The sequence below is a fragment of the Molothrus ater genome, chromosome 8 (genome assembly GCF_012460135.2).
Source record: "Molothrus ater isolate BHLD 08-10-18 breed brown headed cowbird chromosome 8, BPBGC_Mater_1.1, whole genome shotgun sequence".
In the NCBI taxonomy this organism is placed as follows: domain Eukaryota; kingdom Metazoa; phylum Chordata; class Aves; order Passeriformes; family Icteridae; genus Molothrus; species Molothrus ater.
In genome coordinates, this window is record NC_050485.2 from 26,281,065 (window position 1) to 26,298,192 (window position 17,128).

Below are 17,128 nucleotides of genomic sequence, written 5' to 3' on the forward strand. Positions count from 1 at the left end.
TCTTGTTTCTGCCTCCTTTTTATTTGTTTTAAACAGAACAAACTAAGCAGTACATCTAATGCTGCCCTTTGGTATTGCAATCAGGAGGAGGGCACAGAATAATTAAACTCATGGCAAGTGAGTATTTACCAGAATGTTTTGGAAACATAACTGACTTGCGTAGGAGTGTCCAGGCTGGCAGAGATACTGTGAACGTGTCTTTGCAGTAGAGCTTCGTGCAGCCCTTGCTCAAGAACAAGAGGATCTAAGGATGACTCGTTTACAGCAACTCGGTAGAGCCTCTCCTTTGTTTTTCGGTTTCACGTCAAGATTACAGGCGTTCCGAAATGCTGGAATAGCCATTCCAGGGCCGGGAATATGCTGTGCTCTAGGAGCCAAGCGGGTCTGGTAAGCCCGGCTCGGAGCAGGGGTTGTGGAACTCGCCTCCTCCCGCTTTCCTTTGCTGGTACCTCTACAGACGCGTTTTAAAGCAGCGCCAGGGCAGCGACCAGCGCAACTCCTACACCACGAGCGCCCGACGCGCGGCCTCCCCTGCCCAGCCGGCACCCCCGCCCGCGTTCAGGCCGCACTAAGCGGCAGCCCCGCTCCACAGCGGTACCTCCGATCGCGGGCGCCGCCGAGCACGACCCTCCCCGCGCTACTGCCGGGGCGGCGCGGCCCCCGCGGACGGTGGTGGGGCAGCCTCGGCCGCCTGGGCCGCGTCCAGCGCTGCCTTCTGCAGCTTCTCCAGCTTCTCCAGCGACACCGACTTGAGGGGCAGGATCTTGGGCTTGCACAGCACCATGGAGGCCGTGTCCTCCACCGAGAGCTGCCCTGCAAAGGGAGAGAAGGGCCGTGAGCGAGTGCCGGGCCGGGCGGGCAGGGTCGGGCGGTGTTCGCCGCCGTACCTTGCTTTGGCAGCACCTCCCGCAGCGCTCCCGTCCCCTCCGGCATGGCGGCTCCGGCACGGCACCGGCCCCGGGGCCAACTACAGTTCCCAGCTTGCACTGCGCGGCGCCACGCCCACGCACCCCTCTCGTGCTCCCCCGGTGCGTGCTGGGAGTTGTAGGCTTAACGAGGCTCCGGCCGCCCCAATGCGCGCTGGGAACTGTAGTCTTTGGCGTGGAGCTGCGCCGGGGCCGCCGCGGGCGCGGCGGGAGCGGCTCCTCCGGGGCTATCCCGGTCCCGGGATTCCAGGATGCCGCTCCCCGCCTCAGCTGTGCCGGGTTCTGCTCTGGGGCGGAGCCGTCCCACCTGCGCGGGCCTGCCCGGCCCGGCGAGCCGCTGCCTGCCCGCCCGCCAGGGCCCGCCGCGGAACTCAGGCTTTGAGGCGCTTTTATGGTTTATTTTCTGATTCTGTAAATAAAATCCCCACCAAACACCGTCCAGCAGACGGGCGTGGCCAGGGCGTATGCGTCCCGGTTTTCGTTTCCAGGCAGCGCCTCGGGATTCGCGCTGTGAATCACGCTGCTGTTTGACATGTAAACAGCAGTAAAAGCCGCTGTCTTTTTAAACGCTGAGGGCTCAAATGCCGCCGAACCTGACGGGATCCCCCACAAGGGTCCGCCTTTTGCGGGATCTTTGCACCGGGAGCAGCTTCCCTGGGAAAGCCCCCGGGGAGCCGCGTGTGACCCGGGAGGGGCCGGGAGGGATTCACCCGTCCTGGGCCCCAGCGAGCCCCGACGCCGGGATGTGTTGTAATTTTAGAGTTTGCTAATGAGCTTGCCTGTGTGCCCTGCACACCCTGTGCGCCTGGGGATTGGCAGCTCAGGCTGGTAATCCTGCTAACCTGGCTCCATTCAGTGTGCTGGGATTGAGATCTGGCTTCCTTCTATGCACAGGGATGGCCGTGGATGAGTAAAATCAGGTGGAAAATGATCTTTGCTAATAGTTGTTTTCCATTTTGCCTTGGTGGTGGCTGTCTGGGTGCTTCCTTCCCTCTGCTAGCTCAGGTGGGACCTGTCAGCTGTGGGATCCAAGGTTTGCTGGGAGAGTAGTGATAAAATTTTAACTTCCAGTAAGTGGTACCTCTCTGACAGTTATTTAAAGCCTCTGTCTGCATTGTTCGAGAACTATTTCCTTTTTCCTCTAGGCAACCTAGAGGAGGAAGCTGACAATCCCTCAGGTACCCGGTTCCACCTCGCTGGAAGCCTCTCCTGATGCTGGGTTGGAGGCCAGCAGAGCCCACAGAGCCTGGGAGCAGGGCTCCTCCTCCCTCCTTGGTAGCCAAAGGTAACTCTCCTGGGCTGCTCACATATTCCTTACTCACATATTCCACTTTCAGGTCAGAATATCAGCGTTGGTGAGGCTGTGAAATGGTTGTGCTTGCTGGGGACATCCTTCTCTACCCTTTGAAGTGCTCAGAAGCATTCCCACTGATTTCAGTGGGAAAAGTTCCTTTGTCTGATGTGCTTTTCCATGTGCCAGTCAGTATTTTTTTCTGCCTGGAAGGGAAAGGACAAGACACTGCTTTATGATGGATGTTTTTAGACCAGGGGATTTCAAACAGTACATGCAATTTGCAGATCAGTTATTTGTAGATGCTTGTCATTTTGTTTGTAAGAACCGATCCAGTGTCTTAGATATAGCTATGGCTAAAAATGAACATAAAAGATACCCAGTTATGACTGAAAACTTTGCACTGTGAAAGCAGGAGTTATTCCTGTGGTAGCAAATGTGGCCTGCAGAGCAACAGAAATGAGCTGAAAGCAAGATGCTGAAATAAAATTGTAGGCCAGGTTTTTTGCCAGTGTCCTTCACAGTGCCAAGGCCACCTGGAGTCCAGCATTATGTGAACACTTGCATTTGGAGCCCATCTCAGTTGTGCAGGGAATCACTTTCCAAAAGCAGTTTTCCTGCCAACAGGGTTTGTTTGCTTGGTGATAAGAAACAATGGTCAGCTCAGTTTGTTGCTTGAGCATTTTAGTGACTGAGAAGTCTGGCATCCTGTACTAGATCCATTTTCTTAGCTACTCAAATGCCAGCTTGGCAGCCTATCTAGGAAGCTGATAGCACTGGGACAGGCGTGATTGTGGAGGTTGTTTTCAACAGTTTCTAGTAAGTTTTTTTTTAAGACAGCTCCTTCCTTTTTTCCTTTCCTGGGAAAAAAAAATCATAGTTACCACCTTCATGACTGGGAAGTCTAGATGAGAGAGAGGAAGGAGGCATGGGCATGCAGCTTAATATCCTACTTTTCAAAGTGCCTTAAAAACAGGACTGGGTTTAGTTTTGAGTAAGGCTGGTATTTATTCATAGTTATACCCCATTTTTTGACCTTTTTGGCCTCTGGGGTTGACATGTGCTCAAGCACCCATTCATTTCTCTCACAGGCCTTTCCAGTTCCCAGGAACAGCTGGGAAGCTTTTGCCAAAACCCTTCCATCTGGGAAAAGCACCGTGCACTTGCAGTGGAACTGTGCTGAGTCAGTGCATTATCTTGGTGCCATTCCACAGGGCTGAAGAAGTCAGAACAAGACTGTCCTTGTGCCCAGGTCTCAAGTTGTGTCCCCATGACATGAAGCTTCCCAGAGTCCTGAGACTCGACCTTGGGATGAAGCCTGGTGTTATTTGAGAAAGCCTGAGCGTGGTATCCATGGAGAGGACAACGTGCTCTAGGTGGCACATCCTTATTTTACTGATGTCACAAACAAGTTATTCTTGTGCACTGCAGAGAGCCTCACAGCCACAAAACCAGCAATAATTTTATAAATGATAAGCTTGTTTTCCTCCTCCTGTTCCCAGATACTCTGAGTGCAGCAGACAGCAGAGATGTGCATTGCTGGAATCCAGAGGGTTTCGTAATTTGGCAGCCACTTGCTGAAAGCCCTGCAGATACAAAACAACACTTATTTCAAGTCTTGAGAAACATCTCCTACTAAGTAGAAGAAAAAAGCATTTAGGTGAAGCAATGTTGCCAGTCCCATTTGTTTATGAGGCTTGGGCTTTGTCTTTATACATTTAAAATGCTTTTTATTTTCCTTCTGCTTTTTAAGCCTTTCAAGTTCATGTTTTCCATACGACAAGAAAGTCTGGAATCAAGTTCTTACTTTTAAAAGCAAAAATTTGGTTCAGAGTCCTGTATAATCATGCAGCTCCAGACATGGGATGTTTAAAAATAAAGCCACTTTGATGAGAACTACCCATCTTGAAGCTGACTTTCTGTTCTGAGTTTAAGTAAATACTTTGGTGACAGTTTAAGAAACTTTTAACAGCACCTGATCTGTGTTTGCTTTCCACTTGGATCTCTCTCTCTGTTCTTCTTTTCTCAAATTCTAGAGCTTGTTTCACCTCTCTATGTGCTGATGAGATCAGAAATGTAGTGTGGCAGTATTTGGTAAACAATGCATCCCAGTGCTTTCAGAAATACACCTGCAGATTTCATGCAGTTGTCCCTGAAGCTGCTGAGTGGTACCCTGGGACACAGAGCTCAGCTTCAGAGAGAGGAGGAGGAGGAAGGTGGTTTGGGTTTACTGGGTGGGGTAAGGCAAGGAACAGAAAGCCTGGCATGGCTCCCTGTGGGAATCCCAAATGCCTTCAGAGCCTCAAGCTTGATTGCTTGGTGTTTAACCCAGTCCTTGTTTTTGAAAGGAAGTTGACAGACAAATGATTTTTTTTAGCTGAGCTTTCTGAATATACTTATTTTAAGTTTGTTGTTTGGGGCAGTTTGATGCAGATCTTCAAGCTGTATGCAAAAGGCAAGGAGACGTGCCTGGAAATGCATTATCCAAGGGACACAGACACAGCTTTTTGACAGGCTGCTCTTCCTGCTAACACCTGGTAAATGCAGAGACCTGGCTCCATCTAAGTCCCATTCTGGGCTCCTAAGCCAAATGTTCTACACTGGCATTTCTAGGAGGTTACTGCTCTACTTGTGTGGTTTGAATCCCTTAAGTCTTTGGCCCTGTGCCCTGGAGTGCCAGCAGAGGCTTGCTGTAATTGCCCGTAAGTGCACCGTCTGTCAGATTATTGTTTAATTATTCCAGCTTCTCAGCACCACACACTGCTCTGTGTCTCTCTTGCTATCTTCATTTAATTGAGTGGAAGAAATTCGAGACTTGTGCTTCTCTTACATCACTTTGTTTTTACCCATCCTCGCCGCATCCTACCGTCAAGTCCCACCTTTTGTTTGCAGAAGTCAGTCTTCTGTAGAGAAAAAAAACCATTGTCAATATCTCAAGCATATGTTAGAAAGAGAATCAATATTTTAACACATGGTAAAGTCAAACCATAAATCTCTAAACACAATGAAATGATTGTATTATTCTCCCTTGAAACACCGCTCCTCCCCTTGGGAAACAAGAGAGGGAAAGAAAACTCTTGGATAACCAAGCCCTTGTCCTCACAATGCAGGACTGTTCTTAGCCCTTCTCTCTTTGCTGCTCCTTCCTCTTCAAGACCCATCTTTCCCCAGCCCATCCCTGTTCATCTCTTCCAGAGTATTACTGGGATATCAGCTCTTTTCCCAAGATCAGCTTGTGATGACCAGTTCCACTGCCTACCTGCTGCCATTTCAAACATCTCTGTGCTTCTTCCCGTCCTTGCTACCAGGCTCTTAATAATGTGTGTTGGAAAAATAATCTTTCTGAGCTCTCTCTGACACTCCTTGTCTGTATGGCCTATAAAAAACCCTGGCAACTCTCTGGCTGCTTTTCTTCTCTCATGCTCCCTGTGCCTGTGACAAATATGTGTCATTTTTCTGGTCTTACACTTGGCTTTCAGCCTCTGAATCAGAACACTCTTCTTGTACAGCCCCCCACACAAAGATCAAGGCTCTGGTGCACTATGACAATAATAGTAAATGTTAGGGTTGCTGGCACTGTGCTCTGGTTTTCATGGCTCTGGGCAGAAGGAGTTTAATGATGTCCTTTTGGAAGATCTATCTGCACCTGAATGATTTAGTTTTCAGGGTTTTATTTAGAAATCCTCAGCTGAAACCCCCCTTTACAGGTGTGTTCCTTGACTGATTTTTGGGGTTGTTCTTTTCACTTCCTGTAACTGAACTGTAGGATTACTTATTTCATGCTGCTTTCTGATTTTATTTTTCAGCCATCTCTTTTCTTCAAGAAGGAGCAATTTATGCAAGAATTTCAGTGTGGAACTGACTTTAGGCTTTATTGCTGTTTGTCACCCTTCAGGAAATACATCTCTGCCTCCAGCACTCAATCCCTGCTGGCATTCTGAAGAGGAAGAGAAAATAATAGAGCTGCAGCTATTAAGACCAACAGGCAAATATTTTATTCAAACTCAACTTCCTCTTCCTGGGTCACTCTTGAGGGATATTTTTCTGATTGTGAGGATGCGAATGAGGGTTGTGTTTGTTTGTCTTCCCGGAGACTCCCCTATTCAGCTGATCTTCATCTTCTTCCACATTTCAGGCAGCAGGGCTGGCAGCAGTGACAAGCTGTAATCCCAAGGAAAACTGCTTGTGCCTGTGGCCTGGGTTAACCTGCTGGCAGTGATACGTGCCTGGGCAGGGGCAGCTGTTTCACACAGCTCAGCATTGACGTGCTGCCACTCCCAGCCACTTTTAGGACACAGGTGAGGTGTTTACAGCAATCTCAAAAAAGCCTGTAATAAAGTTGTTCTGCCTTCCTGGAGCCACCACTGCCAGAGACCTTTCCTCTTTCTTGGCTACTGCGGGAGCCTCCTTCCTTCAGCTTCACACCTTTATCAGCTGAAATGATACAGTAAAGAACTGGCTGTGGTCAGGCTCTGTCTCAGAAGGAGGAGCTACTCTGCCACTCTTGTGGCTGCTGAGAGCAAGAAGATCAGAGAGGACAGCAGGGAGGTGGAAGCCTGCTCCCTCTTTTATGTGGAATGGAGTCAGGATGTGCCCTTTTATGAAGCTGAGCAGAGAAAAGCTTGGGCTGCCCTCGCATTCCTGCGCACCGTGCCATTCCAGTCAGCCTGGTACTAATCTGCAGGGATCTCTGAAGGCATGAAACAACATGCAGTGCAAATGAAATCTGAGCCACACCACAGTACTGGTGCCAGCCTCTTTTAGAAGGCTGCCATGAGAGCCAAGGGAAACAGGTACAATGGTAGGAGATGCCTTGTACCACCTGCAGGCACAGACCTACAGCACTCCAGCAGCTCGTGAGCCATGTGAAAAGCTGGTGAACCCAGGGCCACTTAGACTTGAATGCACTTTCCTGGGGAGGAAGTGGCTTTTCCCTTGGAAAGCTCAGCTCCCCAGGGTCTGCGTGAGGTCAATGGAAAAAGTGATTTCTTCAGAATGTGATTCAGAGTGCCTAAGCACTGGGCTTATCTTACTGACTACAGAGGAAGCTCAACTTCTGTAGATTTAAACTCACTTTTGAGAACACTCATCCCCTCTTGCCCCTTAGTTGTGGGAGTTATACTAGACCTGGATGTGGTTAGTCCTTGGAAGGCACACTACCTACTGAAATTCAGGTGCTGCAGACCAAAGCTAAGAAAGCTTGTCTACCAGAGCACAGGAAGTCCTGTTGGATCCTGTTTTGTCCTTTTGAGTTACCCTGGGATGTCAGAAATGGATTTGCAAGTACCAGAAAGGAAAATTAAATCAAGAAAGGTTGGTTTCTTCATGGTTGTCCTGACTGGAGCTGGAATAATCAGCATCTGTTTCAGTTTAACTGAGTTTTCATTCTGGCCTTTCTCCTCTTTCAAAGTACAGGCAACTGAAGCCTTTAATTTGCCCTATCTTTCACTGCCGAGGAAAATAGGAGTTTCTAACAGCTGTTACTATCCTTTCTAGAATAGCTACACTAAAAAATACAGTTAATTGTCTGTTGTGAATGAAAAAGCTCTTGCTTGTTTCTGTTGTTTGTTGTGTTGACTTTGAAAGATAAATTGTTTGAACTGGTTGACTCTCCGTTTGTATAATTGAAGATTAGCTTGCTTGATAGCCTGCTGGATTTGTAGTTTTCCCTTGCTCTGAACAAACTGAAGAACTGCTGGCAGTTAGGACACAGCACATAGTGCAAAAAGTTTCTGTTCATACAGGTAAATAAGAAAATAACTTCATGCATGACATTCTGGATGTGCTGCTTCAGTGCTGATATGTCCTGTCTTGCCACCTAGAAGAGTTCTTGTAAGACCAAGGAAGCCTTTTTTAAAAATTGCTAACAGACATGGATAGGTGGCTAATGAGTTGAAAGTAGAAGCTGGTAGGACCAGAATTAGTTTTTATATGGTAGTTCTAAAATCCTAAATCGTGCTGCTTGTGTTTGAGGACATAGATACTCTGTCCATTTATCATACATTTGCTTGTAAAAACAGTTGGAGAAAAAAGAAAAATAACTTCTTGTCACTCAAGTAAGCAGACCTGGCTCTGAATATATAAAAGGAAGTGACAGTAAAAATAGCAACATCTTATTGTACTGTAGTCCTTCATCAGAGAACCACATTTTGAGGTTCCCCTTCTTTGCATCCTTCTTTGTATTGTAAAGGCATCCTGCCCCAAGCAGAAGCTTTTGCTCTGGGAGATTAGAGTCCAATTTCAATGGGACAGAGCTTGGTGTCAGCCAGTGCACTGAGGATCAGCTTCCAGACATTGACAAGGGCTCTGACTTTCCATGGGCATCTTCCAGGTTTGGTTTCTGTGCCTTCCTCTCTCCCCTTCTGCCAAGTGGTCCAGCCTTCCCAGTTTTTGTCTACTCATAATAAAGGCAGTGGAGCCAAGGTGCCATTTGAGGGGAAGACAGAAAAGAATGACAAAGGCATTCACTATTTCCATGATGGGCATGGTGCTCACAAAATTAAGTGGGATTTGTTGTGCCATCAGCCTTCAAAACATGCTTCTATCCCTCAGAATAACTAAACCCCTTGCAACCCTTGGCCGAGAGACTGAAGCCAAACTTCTGGTAAACTGACAATTCAAGGGAAAGGAATAGGATGTGACAGGAATGTCTACATAGATTGAGGTGTAGATGAGAGGAAGGCAAAATCTAGTGTGAAATTTTGAGATCTGAGACATGATAGTGGGAGACTGAGATACAGAAAGAAAGAACATCTGGGAATTAGAGTTTTATGTTGAGACTGGTTGGCAAGGAACTGACAGACAGAAGACACAGCAGAACTTCAGTACCAAGAAAGAAGAAGGAAGAGAGTGGAAAGTCAGGGGGATAGGCATAGTTCATAGTGACATGAAGAACCAGACAAGAGACTGGACTAGGGCCTGGCATGGGGAACCAAAGTTGGAGGCCCTGTTGGAGATTAGGAAAGGAGGGGCAGTCTGGGGAAGAAACAGGTGATCCAGGTCTGAGAGTGGAGGTGGGGCACAGGCAGCAGGGAGGGAACGGAGTAGCAGGGGAGAGCTGTGGGAAGCAGCCCCACTCGGGGCTGAGCAGGGGGTGTGGGTGGAGAGGGGCACCACGGGCTCTGCCTGCTGGGACATCCTGACTTGCAGAGCTGGAAGTAGAACAGAGTTTCCCTGAGGCTGGGCTTCATGTTGGCTCAGCCAGCAAAGAATTTGCCTCTTGTGCTGTCTGCCCCAGCAGCAGCACAGGAACCACTGGAGCTGAGTGTCCTTGGCTGAGGCAGCAGCAGCTGCCTGCCTGGGGGAGGAGAGCAGGCTTTCGGGCAGTTGGATGACAAAAATTTTACAGCTGGGAGGAGGTAGTGAAAAGGCCACATGACTGAGGGAGAAAGGGTCAATTCATTAGTCTGGCAGCCACTAAATTAAGAAAAGGCAAGTGGGACTATATATCAGAGGTATCTGAATTCGATCAAAGATGATTCTGAAGTTGCTAGATTGATCTTGTGGTCGGCTTAAGCAAGCTTAACTAATTAATTGCTTTATTTTAGTTCATTGTGTAAGAGCTAGCTCCTAATAAATCACACTGTTTTGTAGAAACATGCTTGAGACAACTGTGTAAATACTAAATAGCCTTAGGAATGGTATTATGAATCCACTGAATAATCCAAATTCCAACACTCATCCCCCTCTGCTGCTGGTCTGGATGGAGGATAACAGCCACTGCTGCTGTTTCTCTGTCAGTAAAAGGGGTAGAAGTCTGTGCTGGACACACAAGGGTGGGGACACAGCTGATGGCCCATGGAGGTGCTGTGATGCTGCATGATCCTGCACCAACAGCTGTCCTTTTCAGGAGCACAGGAAATGCTACAGGTGTTACAGGAACATTATGAATGTTGCAAAGCCAAGCCTTTAAAAGTTAGGCAATGTCCAAACAAAATTGCCAGTGAAACCTTAATTCAGAACCATGAATTATGAAATGCTCTTTAATTATATTTCTCCTCCTGCTTGTTTCAGTGTGGATGGCAAGGTTCAAGGTGCTTGTACAGTCCAGTGGGGTTTCTGGGACAACAGTCTCCTGATCCTGAGAGACCCTTCACTAATGCTTGTAAGGATTGTGGACTCTTATATTCACCCTCTGCTCTGGGACAGGTCTGTGCCAATGAGATCTGAGGACAAACATTGCTGATGGAGACTGGGAGTAGGTTGGTGCTGAGCATCCAGGAGGAGGGTACAAAATTACCTACTCCATTTGGGCAGATTAAAAAGAAATCTTTCATGCATGAATTCTGCCTTTGCAAAAATGACTGTTAGTTCTGATTGCAGGCACAAGTATTTTCATAGTATCAGTCTAATCTCATATGACACATTTAAGGATTTGCAGCAGAAGGGTGGAGTTAGCAGTGTAAATTTCTTGGCTGATTTATCTCTTGTGACAATTGTCCTGCTCTGCTTTATATCAGCTTTTCAGAACAAATCAGAGGTTTTGAGTATAAAGGAACATTTCTTTAGATTTCATATAATATTTTTTTAAAGCAAAGTGAGTGGAAGCAGAAGTAGAGTCTCTAACAGAACCAGAGTACATGTAGCATATATCCTTGGTAAATATTTCAGTGCTGAGGCAACTGGGCAGTGACACTTTGCACACAAAGGCCCTAAGAAATATAAAGGTTCATGACAAAACATTCAGATCCTCCCTACAACACTACAGTCTTTTAATGCAAATGGCTGTGTTCAATTAAGTCACACAAGAAACATTTTTTTCAGACTCCAAGCTCTCAAGGCAAAGTGTGTATTTCCATGTCTTGTAGAGGATCCTGCACAGTCCACAATGGAGTCTTACTGATTAATAACAGCAAATAAACATCCAGTCAGTCTAAGAAATATTGTCACTAGGAAATTTCAACTGGTTTCTGTCTTGTGACCCAATATGCTAAAAATCCAATTCTGCTTTTAATATTGTCCAGCATTTATTAGTAAAAGCCCACATAACCACATTGAACTGTCTGGTTTGCCAAAGACTCACACAAAGGCAATTGGCAGAATTTTGGTATTTGATAATTGAATGTGAATAGCCTTGTTTCACTGAAAGTAGCCCAGATGATTGAGAAAAGTTGTAAGAAATCTGATGGAAATAGCAGATACTCAGATCTGACTATCTGACGTGGCTCCCAAATTTACTCATGGTTTTGATTCTGCTGAAGTAGCTCAACGTGAGCCAGTCCAGACTAGCAAGTACTGAGATCAATTACTAGACTCCTATTAATTTGAACATATTTAGAAATTATAAATTTGAGATGCTACTGCAGTGCAGAATCCATCAAGGCTTCAAAGAGGAACTGATTGCAACCACCTGAGAACTTAGCATTAAAAAGCTAAACCTTTCTCAGCAAAATACTGAAAGATCTGTTATAACAAGTCGTCAAGGAAATTGCTTTTAAAGCCCATCCTAAATGAAAGGGCGACTGATGGCAGGTGCTCTGTCACACTTGGGTATATTTGTCTACACAGAGGTGTGGTTGTCACCCTCTGGTATCCCTTGCGAGGGCAGCTTGCTTGGGCTTAGCCTGAGCTGTCTGCTACAGGAAGAGGAGTCAGCGCATTGGTCCGAGGTTACAGTAGCTGCCAGCTGGGGATGGTCCCGATTTTGTCGCAAAAGGAGACACGGGCTTGTCGCGGTGCCCGTGTCCATTTCTTTGGCGGTGTCTCAGCAGCTAAAGGCACCTTGCAGCAGGAGCTGTGCCCTGAGCGTCCAGCACTGAGGAGAGCCGCTCCACAGCACCCATCCCTCCAGGATTCCCGATCCTGGCTGCGCTGGGGGCCAGCTCGCCATCCAGCTGTTGGAACGGCAGGAAAACACCTCCTGTTTGCTGTAACACTTCAATGAACTGCACTGGGTCACCGGCCGAGTTACGGGCTGCCCTCCGCACCGGGGGGCATCCCGGCAGCGCTGGCCCGACGGCAGCTTTCGGCGGGGTCTGCGGGGCCGGGCACCCACCCAGGGACCGCCATGGGACAGCGCAGGGGAGCCCTGCCCGAGCCCCGCGGGGAGCCGGCCCGGGCTCCGGCCCTCACGGCCCCTCACGGCCCCGCTCCCGCCGTCGCCACGGGCAACGCGGCGCTTCCGCCGTAACCTGGAAGCGCTCGGTGTCCGCGCTCGGCGGGCCCGCCCCGAGAGCCGCGGGAGGGCCGTGGGCGGGCGGTCCCGTGACGGCTCGGTGCGCACAGACGGTGGCCGGCAGGGCAGGGCCGGGCGCGGAGCGGGTGCCGAGCGCGCCGCGGGAGGATGGCGGAGCCGCACGGTACGGGGCGGGCGGGCCGGGGGGCTCGGCCGGGCGGCGGCTGACAGCGGGCGGTGGCCGGGGGCGGCGGGAGGCCGCGGGCACAAAGGCGGGGAGGGCCGGGGCGCAGGTGGGGGCGGCGGGGCGGCCGGCGGGGAGCCCGTGCCCGCCCCGGCGGGGCTGCCCCGCCCGGTCCGCGGGGCCCGGCGCAGGTGGGGCGGAACGGGCCGGGCCGGGGGCGGCCATCGCCCCCGCGGGGCTCGGCCGAGGGGCTGCCGGGCGATGGCAGCGACCGCCACAACAACAACAATAACAACAAAAAGAAAGGAGGAAGCTCCGTCTTACAGCCTCACCTCTCCTCCTCGCCGCCAGCTCTCGGTGCCGGGAGCTGGCACGGAGAAATTGAAGCGAACTGGCGTGTGTGTAGTGGCGGCGGCGCTCCGGGTAATGATTACCGGCGTGCGGGTAATGATTAGCGCTGCCCGTGTCACTGCGTCCCCCACCCTCTCGCACAGGCGTGAGGCTCTTTTCCTGTTTCACCCCATGTATTTATTGTGGCAGTTCTGATGGAGCCTCAGAGACAGAACCTCGTTTCAAAAGTCGTCGCCTTCCTGTCTAGCCAGGTGATTTTCCCGGTATTTAAAACAGAGAGGTGTGACAGAGAAAAGCGGTGTGACAGCTTCCCGCGTATATTTGTGGCTGTAGAAGGCGTCTTCACCGGGTTGTTCGTGTCTTTCCCTAGGAAATGCTCCAAAAGCTGTAGTAACCTTAGTAAGGTGAACGGCCGCCTTGACTAAAATTGCGACTGGGCGTGAGCTGCACAGCAATTCAGCAGAACTGAAGTTTGGTGAAACTGTGTTGCTGCTTCACTTGTCCATCCTATTTAGGAGCAGGTATGGACATGGAATTAAACGTCACCGTGTGTGAGAAAACAATTGTGAAGTGCTGAAATAGTACTGGTAATCTTTTAAGTTGTGTTTTTGAGATGGGACTGTGGAAGCATTGAGTTCTGCACATGTGCAGACTTTTGAGGCAGAATACTAACGATCAAGGAGTTGTATTTGTGTGTATTGTCGTTGCTGCAGTACTTGGTGGGGATTTTTTAGACTGATGGTTTTGGTAATCACTTTCAGGGTCTTAATTTTCTACTGTTTCTTGTTTGCTTGTTTGACCTTATATATTGTTCTTTTTACCTCCTAAACTGTGTGTGTTGGTTTGTTGTTTTTATTTTTTTTTTAATTACTAATCATTATTATATACTTCTGTTTATGAAATCAAGGGCTTAAAGTAGGTGGTGGTCAAATTAAATCACGCTTATTTACAGCCATATTTTAGGCATATGTTGTATGGTGATCTTGATATAAACTTAATCTGGTTTTGGGAAAGATTTACAGTATCTTATGAATTTGTTATTACGGTACTGTGCATACATTTTAATTTTAGTAACACCCTTATCATCTTAATTCCCCTTGAATGTTTTGGATTTCACTATTTTGTTTTCTATGTAATTATTCCTTGCTCTGGATGAGTAAAATGGGAGATAATTTTCCTAATTTGAAGCCGTGTTCCTTTAATTTTAGGCTGTTTGTCGGCCATCAGCATTTCTGTACATGTGGCAAGGCAGAGCATGTATATTAGGCAAAACTAATTTTATATGTAACCTTGTAATACACAAAGATGATTCCAGACAAAGCTCTCCTTGTGTCCACAGCTTTCCTTTGAGGAATACTCAGGGATCCTCAAAGAGGATGCTGTCTTCTTCCACGTCCCTCTGTGTGCTCTTTCTAGAAACAATCCTCAGCATTTTTTGTTTGTGGTGATGGCAAGGGAGGATCCATGAGCAGTTCTGGTTGTGAGTAGCTGCTGTTCCCGGTGTAGTTTTTCCTGGTGTAGTTTTTCCTTTCCAGCGTGGCATATCTGTAAGGCAGGAGGTGCTGGGAGGGGCGTTCCTTTGTTATGTTGACACTTTAATCGCACTGATGGGTGTATTCTCCTCCAGGAATTTTGTGTGATTGAAGGGATTCCTTCAGACGAGGAATATTTTCTCCAGCTGTCTCCCTGCGCCGTTAGCCCGTGCACAGAGATTAATTGCTCGGAAGATCGCTGCTGTGCGTGTGCCTTTCAGGAAACCCTTGGATTGATTGTCACTTGGCTGTGGCTTTCTAGAAAAGCATGTTTCTGCTGGAGCAGCGTGTGTGTGGCAGTCCTGGCTTGTCACCCCGAGCCGGCAGCTGTGTCCAGCACCCGTGAAATAGGTGGATGTAGATGCTTGTGTGCGGGCACGGTGCTCATGCATGGTAATTGAATTAGGGCTGTCAAAGTATCTTCTGCCTGTTTGAAATAAGGATCACATTCTGTGATCCCTTCTTCACAAGGCTGAGGAAGCGCAATAAATAACAAAGCTCTGTTTTGGGAAGGTTTAGTATGGTAGCAAGGAAATAAAACTGCCTCAAGAGACCTCAGTAGTTCCAAAACACCACTGTGGAGAATTTGGGTGGGTGCTAGAAGGAGCCATGTCTCTCTAGGAGCAGATTCTCCTTCGTGTCTGAGGAAAGATGAAAACTTCTGTGTGTGGGAGGGGAAGGCAGGGTTGTCCCTTCCCGTGTCCCACCACAGCCTCTGGGAAAGCTGTCCCTGGTGCCCACCTTGCCCCTGCCCTCCCCAGCACCTGGATTTGGGATATCTGTGCTGTTCCTGGGTACAGGAAAAGCTGGTGCCATGTCCTCATGTCCAGCCCACCGTACCCTCCAGTTCAGCGTGGCCAGTGACATCTCCCACCCAGAACGCTTCAAGGCTCATTGCTTTTGGTTTTATTTTTCAGTGGATGCTCTTTTAATTGAAGTGAGGCTTGCTTTTCGCTCTGTTGTCGTAATACCTTGTATTTATTTTTACTGCATGCAACTGCATCTCAGAGGAGATGTTTCTGCCTCTCGCTTTTTGGTGGGTTTGTGTGTGTGTGAGAGGGCTGGGGAGGATGCAGTAGAGAAGATTAAAAAGCCAGTTACAACTGATGATACAGATAAAAAGAACTCTCGTTTTCGTGGAAACTGTACTGGCCGACATAGTCTAGTCTGTTCGATACAGTGGTCTTGCTGTGTTACAAAATGGATAAAATGTAACAGGTTGATATAATAAGCAAGTTAATGTTTGCTGTATTAGCTATTGACCTTAATTCGCTTGTTTTTTGCTGCATTGTTTTGCCTTGACTCTGTTGCAAAATACACCATCACGTACTATTATAAATCTGGGAATTCTCCAACATCAAATTTGGTTCAATAAAGGCATTTTCAGGATATCCAGGTCTCTGGATGAAAAGGGAATTTTAATTACTAAGATTTTTTCCCCATCGTTGACCTCCAGGTAATGTATCTTTTGTATAGAAATTATGGACAGTTTATAATTTCATTTAAAAAAGTGAGTTTCTGCCGTGCGGTGATTTTAGACAGTTTTAAGATTGTCGCAGTTTAAGAGGTGCTTTATCTGTATTGCTCTACAAGAGAAATGAGAGAACAGAGCCCATCATATAATTGCAGACATGCTGACTGCTGTGAGGATATATGAAGAGGCTGTGAATTGGTGTAGATAAATACTAGGATGCACGGTGAAAGAACTTTTTAAAACAATCTGGCTTGCCTGTATACTTGGTTGTTTTAGTATTGTTTTACCATTAAGGTGTACATGCTAGAAAAAAAAGGTAAATACTTGAGTCTATTAGTTTGCTTTTTGCTTTCTCTACAAAAGCGTAGTTTGTTCTCAGAGTGGATGTGCATTGGACCCTGGTTTGCACGCCTGCCTCCCTTTCTGTCTCAACCAGTGCTGGAGAGCACTTTTTTTTTTTTTTTTTTGCCACAGGAAAGTACGTCCCCGATTTTTCTGTGCTATTTTTGAGCCAAGTTGAAAGTTTGCTGCTGTGTGTTGGTGGTGGGGGGTTTTGCCGGGAGGAGCAGCCCTGGGGACCGAGCCGTGCTCCAGCCCAGCCGCTGGCTTGTGAGACGTGAGGCTGGTGCTCGCGTGGAGTTGGTTGTAGCTTGCCCTCACCTTTGCTGTGCTAATCGTCTGCGTGCTTTTGTGCCCAGGGACGCTTCATATTCTGAGTGTGAGCCAGAGGTGCGGTGCGATCCAGCAGGCAGTATTTCCATGGAGCCCTGTTGATCCCGTAGATATTGTATCCGGTTCAGTGGAGCTGCCTACCCTGTGGTCGGAGGCTTTTTGTTATGCATGCATCCTAATTGTTCTTTCTGTCGGCATTGTGCTGACTGAAGGGGCTGTGCACCAATGCAAATAGCCTTTCTAATACCTTCCGCATTTGCATTATAATGGCTGCATAAATATTGCAGCACATCTCAATTCACTCACTGCTTTGACTGCTGGGCTTTAAAATAGGTTCTTTCTCTAGCACAGATCTTGTTCGTGGTTGGTATTGCTTTGGAGAGGGGTTCTGAAGTGCATCCCTATTAAATAGTGAGGCTTGTTTGTGATGAGGTGCAATTTTAACTTAGCTATGTTCTAGTCTCCCACTCCTTTCAGCCCACAGGTTGATACATGCACTTGGAGGGAAAAAAAATTCAAGCTTTAGCAGTTTTTCACCAACTATTTCTAAACTCACTATATTTGGGGTTGCAAAACATGTTTGC

At 47.9% G+C, this 17,128-nt stretch overlaps 2 protein-coding genes across 4 annotated transcripts in view; one reads left to right on the top strand and one right to left on the bottom strand.

The window, feature by feature from the left end:
* On the bottom strand, positions 1 to 967 carry BBIP1 (BBSome interacting protein 1). Of its 2 annotated transcripts, XM_036385559.1 has the most exons (3): positions 888 to 967; positions 599 to 813; positions 1 to 367 (listed from the first exon to the last, which is right to left on the bottom strand). In XM_036385559.1, the coding sequence occupies exons 1-2, from the start codon at positions 931 to 933 to the stop codon at positions 638 to 640; spliced, it is 222 nt and encodes a 73-aa protein (XP_036241452.1). In that variant the 5' UTR covers positions 934 to 967; the 3' UTR covers positions 1 to 367; positions 599 to 637. The 2 variants fall into 2 exon arrangements, with proteins under 2 accessions (XP_036241452.1, XP_036241451.1); XM_036385558.1 differs by having other exon boundaries at positions 1 to 813.
* An 11,447-nt stretch (positions 968 to 12,414) lies between these two features.
* SHOC2 (SHOC2 leucine rich repeat scaffold protein) overlaps positions 12,415 to 17,128 on the top strand; it is a 62,862-nt gene continuing 58,148 nt past the window's right edge. The window contains exons 1-2 of one of the 2 annotated variants that reach the window (XM_036385560.2): positions 12,418 to 12,515; positions 13,237 to 13,387. The gene's annotated coding sequence lies outside the window, so the exon portion shown is untranslated. Of the gene's footprint in view, positions 12,516 to 13,236; positions 13,388 to 17,128 lie in introns of both variants that reach the window. The other variant, XM_036385561.2, reaches the window with a different exon arrangement.